The sequence below is a fragment of the Balearica regulorum genome, chromosome 9 (genome assembly GCF_011004875.1).
Source record: "Balearica regulorum gibbericeps isolate bBalReg1 chromosome 9, bBalReg1.pri, whole genome shotgun sequence".
In the NCBI taxonomy this organism is placed as follows: Eukaryota; Metazoa; Chordata; class Aves; order Gruiformes; family Gruidae; genus Balearica; species Balearica regulorum.
Genome location: NC_046192.1, coordinates 26998356 through 27010969, shown reverse-complemented (window position 1 = coordinate 27010969; position 12614 = coordinate 26998356). Strand labels below are relative to the sequence as shown.

Here is a 12614-nt window from a genome sequence, read left to right as displayed (position 1 = left end):
CACATGCTTGAAAGCATCTACATTATCTCTGTAAAATGTATCGTAGCTTCCTGGCAGTACTAGGAACAAACCTAAATACATTTGTTTATGTGTCTAAAGCACGTTATAAACCCCGGTGAATCCACTTTGATACATAACAGGAGTTGCCACTGTACCTCTGTGCCGGGTTTAATAAAATTCACAGCGAACAGCTGACGGAATGAGCCATTTGAAGTTTGTGCTGGCACCTTGGCTTATAGCTATATGTATATGTGTGTGTGTGTGTGTATACGTACCTACCACGCTGGTTAATTTTTGATCCGGCATTGTTCCTAGATGAGCCTTGTAAAAAATCAGCTGAGCTGCAACCTGCACATCTTTGCGCAACGATTAGAGCAGGATCCAAATCCGCCTGTAAATTCAAGTTTCCCTTCATTTCCATCGCTATACGTCTCTGAATGACAGCGAATTCATTCCTGCGCTGGAGACTTGCCAGAAGTTTCTCATCTCGCTGTCTGTGGGCTGCTCGCTCCCGCTCTGGCTCTTTTTTTTTTTTTTTTTTTTCTTTGAGGTTTTTCTGATGCCTATAGAGTGAGCTCAACTCAAAGGTTTGCAGCTTCGCTCTTGTCTGCTATTCTGTAAGAGCCAGCCTGGGCGCCGGTACAGTCAGGAATAGTGTGTGAACGTCGGATTTCTGCATTATTTCCCTGCAGGTGACTTGGAAACTTCACAATGCGGCTGGTAATGTATTTCATTTTCTAAATAAATACTGAAGCGTTTGTCTTGTGCAGCTTTGTCAGCTTGTGGATAGACCGGCTTTCTTAGAACTAATTAAATGAAGAGATGTCGGGGGGTGGCGGATGCCTACTGGGACATGGATGCTGTTTGTTTTACTCGCCAGCCAGAGATGTACAGGCAGATTTCCTCAAGCAATCTTAAATCAAGCAGCACTTTTTCCTTTCGATAAGGAGGCTTGAACAAACACAGAGCAGCAGATGCGATTCCTAATGCACACAGAGCTGCAGTAAGTTTATTAGGGAAACCAAAATTTAAGGCTGTGTTATGTTGTCAGCTCGGAAAGGAGAGAATGGTCTTCATGTGCTAACAATTTAAAACAGTGTTTGAAAAAGATGCCTGAGGATTCAGAGGGCTCTGCTGAGCAGTGGTCATGCTGCTGTGGCAGAATTTCTGTAGGTTTAACTGCCCTTTTCGTTTTTGCTCTGCAATTATTGGGAAAGAACGCAGCTACGGTTCATGGGGTAACCCTCCAGGGCTTTTCAGCTCCGGAATTCAGCGGGCGTTTCAGCTCCTCTAGACACAAGCCCTTGAAGAGGTGCAGATCAACGCAGGGCTCCTGCAGCCAAGAGTTCAGCTGTTTGTCAACATGTAAAATCTCCCAGCTTTTGTCGGGTGCAGTACGGGCAGCGTGCTAGATATTCATATGAAGTCATCCAGGAAACGCTGCGGGGACCAATCCTGGCTCTGGCAGTGGTTAAAGGACTGAAGTAATTAATCTCAGATTGATTTTTTTTTTTTTTTTTTTTTTTTTGGCATTCCTAACATAGTAGTTGTAACAGGCAGAGATTTAGTTCGGGGAGGGTAGTTATATGTATTTAGCATCAACCCTCTTTTTAAAGCAAATTCTGTCTGTCTGCCTTTAGCAAGACTTCCCTCAAGACCAGCTTACGCAGTATGTTATCTTTACACCTGATGTAAAACTGTACATCAGCTCAGCACAGTGCAGAAATAGCCCCCGAGGCTTTTTCATTTTCTTCTGCTTCCAAACAGACCGCTTAAATGTTGTATGCAAGCTTACAAAGCGATCCATCAGAAGGCAGTGTATTGAAATGACTGTATGTAAACACCGCAGGGTAATAAATAAGACGAGGTGCTATTAACTCTGGAGAGAGAGAGCGGAGTAACGTGCTTCTGAGACAACGCATGGGAGTTAAAGGTAATCGTGGTCGGTAGCTCAGGCATTTCACGGCAAGGTTTCTGACGCAGCAGGTGAGGATACATCCTGCACGGGCAATTCCTCACCGCGCGGCATCCGCCGCTTCTCTTAATTCAGTGGGAAAGGAGGAGGAGGTTTAACGTGTCGGTATTGATATATCTGACACGGCACAGAAGATATGGCTCTTAGCTCTCGTGTGGGTGGATGTAAATAAGCAAATATTGAATTATCATTTTACAAAGCTGAAATTAATCTGAGCTTTTATGTTTTCCAGGACAACTTGTCAGACAATGTAAACTAATTTGCTAAATTGCACAGGAAAAAAGAATGCATTAGGAATATCTAATTTACAGAGAGTCAAATGTATTTTGATTCCCTTTATTGCCTGTTTCAAGTTTTTCACCTTTCCAAAGCTCTATAGGTAGTCTTCTAAATTAAAGACAGAATCTACCTTCGTAGTAAGATGTTGGGATTCACTTAACGTTCACAGCGCAGCTCTGTAAAGCCTCGTGCATTGTGTCAAATACTTTTCTCACCAGCTTGCACTATGCATTTCGAAGTACAGATACTATACGAGACCTTCACTTGCTTTAAATCTCTGGCCTCTCTCAAAACGCTGATTTTATGTTACTTAAGGGTCCTTCGCGTTCTTACTCTTGCATTTTTTGAACTCATGTAATCTTAATAAAACCGAGGAGACTATTTATATGCCCAAAGCCCAGATCATCTGTTTTGTGTTTAAAAGCTTGTATAGACCTGAAATACAGAAATGAGATCAAATGCAAGGAAAACATTTGTACTTATAATAATTTCCCTGGATGCCAAAGAAAATACAGTAACAAATGCCCTTGTTTGTTAGGAAGCTCTCTGAAGGTGACGTCTTACTGTTTCAGAATACCTGTAACTATTGTACAGACTTGTAACTGTATGTAAGCTTCGCAGTAAAACCAATATTTAACACTTTTTACATCTGAAAAGCCTGCATTGTAGCATCCTGGAGTATTAGAAAGGCAGTAACTCAGGTGGATGGGAGAAGTGTAGCCTCCAGATGTTGTCCCAGGTCGCCGTGCTGTCCACTGAGCGACGGGGGCCGTTACCTGAGTCCAAATACACTCCTCTACAACAGGTTGGATAAGTAAATGCAGTGTGCAAAATCACCCGCAGCAACGCCAGAGGTAAGACGAAAATTTCTCATGAAACAATGATGTCATCGGGAATTTAACTGGAGTGTGGTCATGAGACAGATGAAGTCAGCTCTGCTCTCCCTGGATTCGGCAGAAGGTAGATGTGGAGACAATCTCATTCAGCAGGGTCAGATCCTTCGAAGAGTATATCATGTGGTTTTTGAGAAAAAGTAGCGTTTGGGGAAATATCTGCTAGGCAAGAGTAACGATCAGCTCTCTTCTTCAACATCTCTATAAGAATGGGAGAGTCAACTGAACTTAGACAATACTTCATTTAAAGGTGCGTCAAATAAATGAAGATAGACGTGGCCTAAAATTGTCCTTAGGAAAACTGTGAACGGTGATAAACTGGTGCTGGTAGAACCAGGCTAACATGACATGGTTTGTACGGAGACGCTGAAACGGGCCGTTAAACTGGACTGAACGACCCAGACCGAGCTGTTGGGAGACAAAGTGGAAAGAAGCTCCCAGCCCGTACGACCGGGTGCGTTTCCCAGGCATTCTGCATGAGGGATGTAGAAACCCCCTGAAGCAAAAGGCTTCAAAGCGGAGGCAGCTACCTTTGGAGATGGCATTTCACCCCGAGCATCGCCTCTAACAATGTCAGTCCTCCTGCCCACCGCGATGGCTCGAACGAGCTGGATCCTGGGAAGATCCTAAAAGTGAAATTCATATAATTTGACTAAATGGGAAAGGTTTGGGAATATAAACCACTCGTCGGTCTGAAACTCTGTAGTTTTCAAGGGAGGGAATTGCAAAGAATTATTTACCATGGTAGGAAGAGATGTAATGAGTAAGACGATAAAGGCATAGTTATGCTGAATATAGGCAAATTTCCCCGTTGGAGGGTCTTTTTTATGGTATGCAAAATAACCTCTACAGGGAGCCAAATGAAATTTTACTACTTAAGCTCTGAAAAAAGAGCTGTCACAAGCTCTGTGCCCAAATGAATATGGCACATACTGGATCAGGTAACTGGATTCATTTTTTTAAAAAATCTCTATTACCATTCTGTGGCAAAAGGAATTTGTAGTAAAACTTGAAGTTATTTTCAGAATTCAATGAGGTGTTTAAATAGGACTATTAAATTATGAGTGTTTAAAACACCTATAAAATGTGGGTGTTCAACAGGACTGTTAAATGCAAAGCATAGCTGTGGTGCATTTCATCACCAGCAACGCTGTCCAACCTTTCTGGCAAGAAATTAGCACAATAAAACCAGGAGAACATGGTAAACTTCTCCAGTAGTTCTTGCCCAGGACTGAGAATATTGTATCTGATGCTCTGTGCGAGCCAGCTGGATGTGGAGATTGGTGCAATCAACCCACCATGCCCAATTTTAACTGCCATATCGGAAAACAGCTAAGCTACTTAAATGCAAAGGCATTTGCAGGAAAGTGCTCCCGAGCCCTTTGCCTCTCTGAGGGGTGGCACCGCGGTTGCCAGTCACTTTATGGAATTACCCGAAAGTACTTGTAAAAACACTTTGTAGTATTGGTACAATTCGCAGCGGCAGGAATCCACCGCTCCCACCAGCAAGAGGTTTTGCTGAACTTTGTCTACCCCAATCTCCCCTTCCCACCCAGGCAAACAGCAGAGGAGCAAGAGGAAATTAAATGTGTTGGTGGTCTCCAAGCACGTTTCCCTCCTGGGAGGTTTAGTTTTTGCAGCGATTCTGGGGTTTTATGAAACACTCTTGTCTTAGTCCATTGAATACTACCTCAGTGCATCGAGCTAAAACCAAGAGAAGCTTCTGCTGCAGGGCTTTCTGTTGTAATTACTCCTATTGCTGCACCTGAAATACCTGTAATTAGCCCCAGCCTGGCTGGCTGAGGGTGTAGGAAGCCAATTACTGAGGTGCCAGCATCTCCACCCCAGTGGGGTGGGAGCCAGTGCTGCTCCCTTCCTTGCCTGGCCCTTTGGGTAGGAACCAGTGCCTCCTGGAGCAGGGAGAGGGCAGGTTTGCCTTTCCATCGCCAGATGTTAGAGCTGTCCTCTGCCTTCTCTTTCACCGTTGTACTTGAGTGGTGGTCGGCAAAAACAGGTAAGAGAGTGTTATTCCTCTTCTTGGAAAGGCTGGGGATGTGAGTGCTGTGCCTGCTTGCAGGAGAGGGCTCTCCTGTGGTTATTTCTCTCTCGCATTTGCACCTTAAAGGAAGGACTACTAAAGCATGTTGTGCAGGGGATATATGTGACTTGTCATATAGAAATAACGTGCAGACTCTGGAGAGAGAGGGCTGCTTCTCTCAGGTGCTCCCTGCCTGCACGGGTCCCAGGTGGGTCTGGTGTGCCATTGCCTTCATGCCGTGGCTCTCTGGTAGAGCAGGCTTGCTCCCCAGGTTGTGGTGAGGTGGGAGTAGCAAAGTCTGTTGAGATGCTGTTGGGCAGCACCTGCTTTTCTGAGCAGGCAGGTTACCAACCGTGTTGGCTACGCAAACCTTCTGTGACTCCCTGGACTGGACTTTGTGATTGTGACTGAAAGCGGAGTTACCTCCAAGACCCTACAGCCCGCGCGTTTCCTTTGGTTAGATGTCAGTAGCATGTACCTGACCTGGCCTCGGCTGTGGTACAGCTTCCAAATTAACGACTGATTGATCAAAGTTTTATAGGAGGGAACGGGCAGCGCTTTGTAATGTTGTTCATGTGGTATGTTTGTCTTCCTGAAGAACACAAGGTAATATTTTCCTTGGGGATAGATATTTGCTAAACTCCAGATTTGAGAGGAAGCACTTTGCCCTGATCACAAACTGAGGAAAAAAGGAAAGAGAAAAAAAAAAAAAGCGCCTTTTGTTCTTAACTGTACCAAATGCACAGCAGCTGTTCTGTTAGCGTGCGCCGATGCTGGGAATGTTGCTCTTGTCCGTGCTCTCCATCCGCTATGGCCTCATGAAGGGGTGCTGCCAGGGCCTCCTGGGCATGGATGGGACCGAGGATGGTCCCACCACAGGTCCTCTCCGATGGAGCAAGAATCACCAGGGATGAGCTGTCATCAGGTCTGGAAGGGACCAGGAGTTTAGCGAGGAAAGGGTCTGAAAGCTCCTGCCTCTTGGTCCAGAAGCTACATACCATTTTGGTACCTGGAGATGTTGTGATACCTGTTTGGTACTGTTCTAGTGAAAGATCCATGGTACTGGTGTTTCCAAACCATGAGTGCTGTCAGAAATTTTCTGATGTTTTTGCAGAACACAGTGTTACAGATGGGTGAGGTGGGGTGCGGGTATGAATCGTGATCTGCAGTCCTGCTAAATCTTTTAGTGTGGGCAGGGCTTGGGCTGGAAAGGTCACGGTGGTGAAAGGTGGCTGCACCCACGTGTGGGGGGGTTCTGGCCATGCCCGACACTCCTGCCAAGGGAGTTGGGTCGTGACAGTAACAAGGACACAAAGGACACCATGATATTCCATCTGGTGGTGTTCTGCTCCAAGCCATGGTCATCCTGCTTGGCCTATCTGGAGTGCCAGCAGCGTCTCTCATCTCGTATCTCACGTTGTTCTCTGCTGGTTCTCTCTCAGTGCTGAGCAATGGCAACCGAGTCCGGGAGCTTGGCTAGTGTTTCCAGCAGCATCAGCTGGTGTAAGGAAGGATGTTAGCTCTGCTCACAAACTTGTTCTCTCCCACAAGAGGGAAAAGAAACAAACAAACTGGGAAGTTGAAACAGATGATTTTGTTCCTCCTGTAGTTTCAGGGCAAAATATTTTTAATTTCCTGTACTAAAGCTATGTCGGGCAGCACTGTGCCTTGTGGAAGAGTTGCAGGGGTTACCTGCAGCCAAATTTAATCATAGATAAACAAATACTGTTTGCAAGCTGCTGCACAGTAACGTTTGAGTGAGATGTGATATGGTACGGTCTTGTAAAGCTTTTAATCATCTTTGGATACTCTTTTGAGGGATGCTCTCCATAAAATATTAGTCCCTGCCCTTCAGAGCTTCAGCTTTCCTGCTGGGTAAATTGTACGGTAGGAAATATCTGTTTCCAGGGGCTCACAATCAACTTCTACTGGTTTGAGAGTAAGTTGCAAGGACTGTGTGTCTCCTGTCCAGAGGCAGGTCTGGTTGCAACTGCTCAGAACTGAAGCTTTTACTTATAGAAAATATAAGTTGTTCCTAGTCCAACAGGAGTGTTTTGAGAAACTCCTAAGGAAAAGGTAAATCAATTTAAAAAACTGCAACTTTTATTTTTATTGAAAGAAAACCCAATAAACTCTCTTGCAGGATTTTCTATGCTGGCTTTGTTTAAGGAACACAAGCATCTTTATACAATGCTGGAATACATTAAAAAAAAATACAGTTTCCAACACCTCACATCTCTGATCTAATGATCAGAAACAAGGAAGGTCCTTCTGGAGTGACTTACCCTCCACCTTCTACAAGTCCTACCATACGTTCATCCATGTTAGGAGTCTTAACTCCGGTGTGTTAATTTAGTGCATCTTGCTTATTCTTGATGAACACGAAACAAATTAGGGCATGTTAACATCTACTGCAGCCCTGCCTCAGATCGCCTCTTGGCAGATATCCTCGCATCAGTGTCTGCAGCACCGGAGGTAGCTGAGCTCGATCTTTCTTTTGCCATCCTGGGCGTAATCCCAGAAACATTAGGTTTGGAAATCTTTCAGCAGAAATGGCTGGTGATTACGCTAGCTGCCTGTCAACACGTCCCTCGCCAGGAAGCAGCAGGAATAACGGCCACGCCTCAACAAATGGCCTAACGAGACGAATGCACGTCCATTTGGAAACAGGTTAGTCATGAGTACAAAGCAAACCCAACAGCTCTTGTATTTCCTTTTAGACCCTTAATAGTCTGTTTTCTTGCTCTTGGTAGACCAGTTTTGAATAAGCAACTGCTACTGTGGTGGTATTTGAGTACCGGTCAGACACTGGCGTTGCAGGAGGAGCTCAAGGGTGATGATGGGTGGCCCTTTGCTAGTTCCCGAGCTGACCCATCTCTGCTGGTAGGATGTGATGTGGCCAGCTCTCCCAACAGCCCATCTTGCGTAATGTAAGATATTGCAGGCTTTCATAATTAAGCCAGGAAATAAATGACTCTAATGAAAGCACAAGAAAAAAAATGTGGAGATTAGCAGGGCATCACAACCTGTAAAACAGTGAAGGGCAACCAAGGATGTTCCTGGTGAGCTATTCCCATCGCTGACCTGTTGGTACCCGCTCCAGACAGCAGTGGGGCACAGTGGACGTGCCTCTGTCACCAACCGTAGGACTTGTCTTTTCCTTCTTGTTTTCACATCCTTCGCCAGGATGAAGCTGCAGCTGCAAAGGTCGCCAGACATCAGATGCCGCAAGTCAGCGGTGTTATCCTTGGAAGAAAATTGCATCACTTAAGCTAATGACCAAATGGCATTTCTCCTCTGAAAAATTACATACCTGGCCTCTCTAGGAACACAGAGTGCACAGCTTTGAAAGCAAAGTTGTTCCTAAGGCATTTTGAGCGATGTGATTTAGTTAACCTACTTCCTAAAGCACAATTAAGTGTAGCTGAATAATGGCTGTACAGGGATGACCTTTCCTCAAAAAAATCTGGTCCTCATGCATTTGGTATTTCACTGAGAAGGTTTTTCACAGCAGCTAGCATATGGTCAGTGCTCAAAGAGCTACCACGGTCATTCCCTGAGAGGGTGGGCTACTCTCCGCTCTTGATTTCATCTCGGCCGCAGAAGGGTTAACGTGCGTGAGCTGCTGCCAGAGCATCCTCCCTTCAATTCATCAGCTTCATGGAAAGCAAAGGAATTAAAATCTTTGGAGCTCTGACACAGCTTGAAGGCGTGGGGAAGCAGGGGTGTTTGGGAGCGTTGTCTGGTCTGTAGGTACCTGCTGGAGGGGATGACAGGCAGAGCAGCTTCCAGGTTTTGTGGGCTGTGGTTTTGATGCTTTTTTTTTTTTTTTTTTTTTTTTGTTTCCCCTCCTCTCCCCCTCTTGTAAGAGGATGAGTGAACAGATGTTCCCCTTTTGTATGTTCCCAGCAGTTCATATCTTACTCTGGCAACCCAGTAAAAGTTTGGTCTTGTTTCTGAGTACTTTCAGGATGCAAAATTCTTAATCCATCCCTTTCTTTTCTGTGACACTTCCACATCATTTCTTAATAAAACTCCTCTACTCAGTGCAAGCGAACAAGTTTTGAAATGTTGTAGTCAAAAAAATGTGACCTCAGCTCTGATTTCCCAAACCAGTGGGTTGTCTCTGAGTCTCTAGCGTGAATCCCAAAGGCAGGTTTCAGCATAGCTCTATGCCATCAAAAAAAGTACTGAAAGAGCAAAACCTGAAAAAGGGAAGACTGGCTAAAATTGCACTTTGCAGATTCACAGAGATTTTTGCAACCGATCTGCTGGCGGGGTCGGATGAGATATTGTTGATGCATCAGTATTAAGAAGAGCTTGCTGTTTGTTTTCCAGCTCCACTTTTCACAGAAATATTCTTGCTTCACATTTTTAATGAAAAATATATTTCTGGCTGCTTGTGTTTGCAGAGGGTAGCTTACAAATGTGAAGCCCAAAGGCTGAAAAACCCCAAGGCATATAACACACCAGTATTTACAGCTGTTTCGAGTCACTCTTTTTTTTAATTGTTTCATGACATTTGGTGGTTTGGTTTATGGATTTTGAATTACAACATGCTGGTTTTGAAGTATCTTGCAAATTACTAAAACTGGATCAGATTCTGTAGGTTAATAGTATATGCTATAAACTGCCATTTGAAAAACATTAATTTTTTTAAACATAGAATTATATTTTATAAATCCTGTTTTGAGATATTTCCTCCCATCTCACAAATTACTTGGAAATTATTTAAGGAAAGAAGAAATAGAAAATAAAATTGAAAGCTTTGATGTCAGTTTTTCCTCTATTTTTATCTTTCTCCTCACTTTTTATCTCCTTCCCATTCCAAGTCTTTCATGCAGTGACTGAGGACAGCATTCCTTGTCCTTTGTATAAAATGTAATAGATGGCAGGCTTATTTTTAACTATTTTGCTATATTGTGTAACTGTCTAGATTTACCAGCCATTATGTGCGTTATACTGGCAATGTGCAGTCTCAAGGAGAGAAAAAAAATAATCTTTCTGTTCTTACTTTCTTTTTGTTTATTTTTTTTTAAAAAACTTGTCTTTTACTGAAGCCACAGGCTTGGGGTGCTGCGCTGGCTATCGTGCAGAAGTGTCCCCAACGCAGCGGTGGCAGCAGCAGCCTGGATCCCAAGCAGTGGTGGCCAGGGCAGGTTACATCCTCCTAGGTGATCTTCACCGTCCAGAGGCTTAGGTGGACTTACATCCTTCTGTGGTAACCTATCCATCACGTTGGCCTTTCTCCCTGTACGTCTAGACCTGTCTTGCCCTTGGCATACTGCTGAGCTGTATGTTCTTCTGCCAAGGAGCTCCTAAGCTCAGGTCCCATTGAGTGGGACTGTACCTTATGGTCATATTTGAATTTGCCACTTACTTTTCAACGAATGCCAATATTCAGTCTTGAAAGCTGCTGACCTACTGTCCCTGGGTACCACTCCTCTCCATCCTCTTTTGGATGGGAAAATCTCCAACGCTTTCTCTGGGGATGAGAAGTTTTCTCCATAGCCTGGCCAGTTTGGTGACCCTTCTGCAGGCTGTTGCTTCTCAGTGAAGGAACCTGGGTCTAATATTCCAGCTGTAGGAATGTTGCTGCTAGGTTTGCATGTAAATCTAATTATAGTCCCCAGTGTCTGTTGCATTTTGCTCATTAATGGTAAGTTTAATCTGCTCTCAAGTTCACCAAATTTCAGCATTCTTTACGGTCTTCATTAGGTTTGACTGAATATTAGTATCATCTGCAAATCTTGCACCCTTGCTGCTTGTCTGTATCAATAATGAAAGTAATACTATGGAGCTCTGTCAAGCTTTTTTCAAGCTGTGAAAGTTTTGCTCATTTTATTCCAGAATGCTACAGATGTAAGTCCTGATATTCAAGCAGGGAATTCATTTACACGCTATGCGTAGCTCAGCTACCCCTCAGCCACTGCCATTTTGTCCCTCTTTCAGAACACTATTTACACTTAAAAAACAGTTGAACAATATTTGTCTAAAGTAGTTTATTTAAAAACGCAGCGTAAACCAGCTGCTTTAAGAAATACATAGATGCTTCAGAGGAGTTTCCTGTTAATACTTTAAACAGCTTCAATTAGCCTGTTTTTAAAGTATTTAAAGTGTTTTACATTCTCATAACTGAATAAATGAGCAGTTCTTTAGGCAAGCTTTTGTTTAAGACAATATCTGCAGCTTGTGCATCTCCTGTGGAAACACAGTTGCTGGGTGAGAGTAATTTTTAGGTGACTCTGCATTCGTGCTCCATGGCAAATAGTCTTGATTCTGGTAAAAGGTTCCTGGATTTTAGGCATATCTTACAGAATTTATTTTCCTTTAGCAAAAGCTCGTTGCACAAAGGTAATTTGGTACCAGCAGTGCTCCTAGGTGGGCAACTTTTGATTTATATGGAAATAAAAGTGGCAGAGCGATACAATTTCCTACCTCAGGAAGCATGTCCCCTGCCGTTCTCTTGTCATTCTGAACGAGGCCACTCTCGCTGGTTCTCACTGCGTACACTGAAGCGCTCAAACCCCTCAATGTTGCTGGCCCCGTGGTATCTGTACGGAACTTAAATTCTTCACTTGCCAGAGCTGATGCAGGGCTTTGCTTCACGTGGGAAACGCGTGTTGTCGTTGCTCTCTGGTCCATGCATTGCTCATCGGAATTTCACGTACGTGCATGTGATACACGAGGTATGTAGAGTACCACCATGTCCTCACTGTGTGAGAGGGAGCACGGAAAAAATAATTCTCTGAACTCAAATGAGCAACAGAAACTCAAAGGCTTGTTCTGTCTGTTCTTGTGGAAAGTAACGTTGTCCTTAACAGTAATGTGGATATCTCTGTTAACCTGAGCAGGAACAGGCTGAGGCAAATGCTGAGAACGTTTAAAATTCCCTTCCGTATATTTAAAATGATACTACGAAAGATCTTGGCATGAAAAAAAAGTGGGTATTTTTTGGTCTTAGATTCCACATTTACTACAAAATTTGTCAAAAATCACACAGCAGCTGAGTTATCTTCTCACTTTCTAAGAGACATACACCAACATCGAGCCAGTCTGGCATGTCCTACCTGTTTTCATACCACAAGAAGAGGTAGAAGGTGCTTTGTATAGTTAGGCTTGTCTCTCAACTATGAAAGTCTTACTGGTTTTGTAGACTGAGTGGGATTTTTGCCCTTTAAGTTCTGTAGGTGATTTTCAAATGTAGTCAGAATATGTAGTTAAAAATAATTACCTTCAGCAATACTTTGGTTGGACGCTAGCTTGGTATGGTTTTGCATCTTCTTGTGGTGTGATGGACAGGAAAACCTGGCTGGGCGAGCAACGGATCTGCCCTGTGGCTCATCCCTCGGGAGCCAGCAGACGCCTTTTGGAGCCCTTGCTGGGGCTGGAGAAGGCTTTTGGACAGCCCATCGTGTGTCACTACTTC

General features: G+C 44.0%; 1 protein-coding gene across 1 annotated transcript in view; it reads left to right on the top strand.

Moving 5' to 3' along the window:
• Positions 1-382: 382 nt before the first annotated feature.
• Positions 383-12614, top strand: part of IQCJ (IQ motif containing J) — a 54883-nt gene continuing 42651 nt past the window's right edge. The window contains exon 1 of the mRNA XM_075761830.1: positions 383-720. Coding sequence (XP_075617945.1) covers positions 712-720 — 9 coding nt within the window. The 5' untranslated portion in view covers positions 383-711. The remainder of the gene's footprint in view (positions 721-12614) is intronic.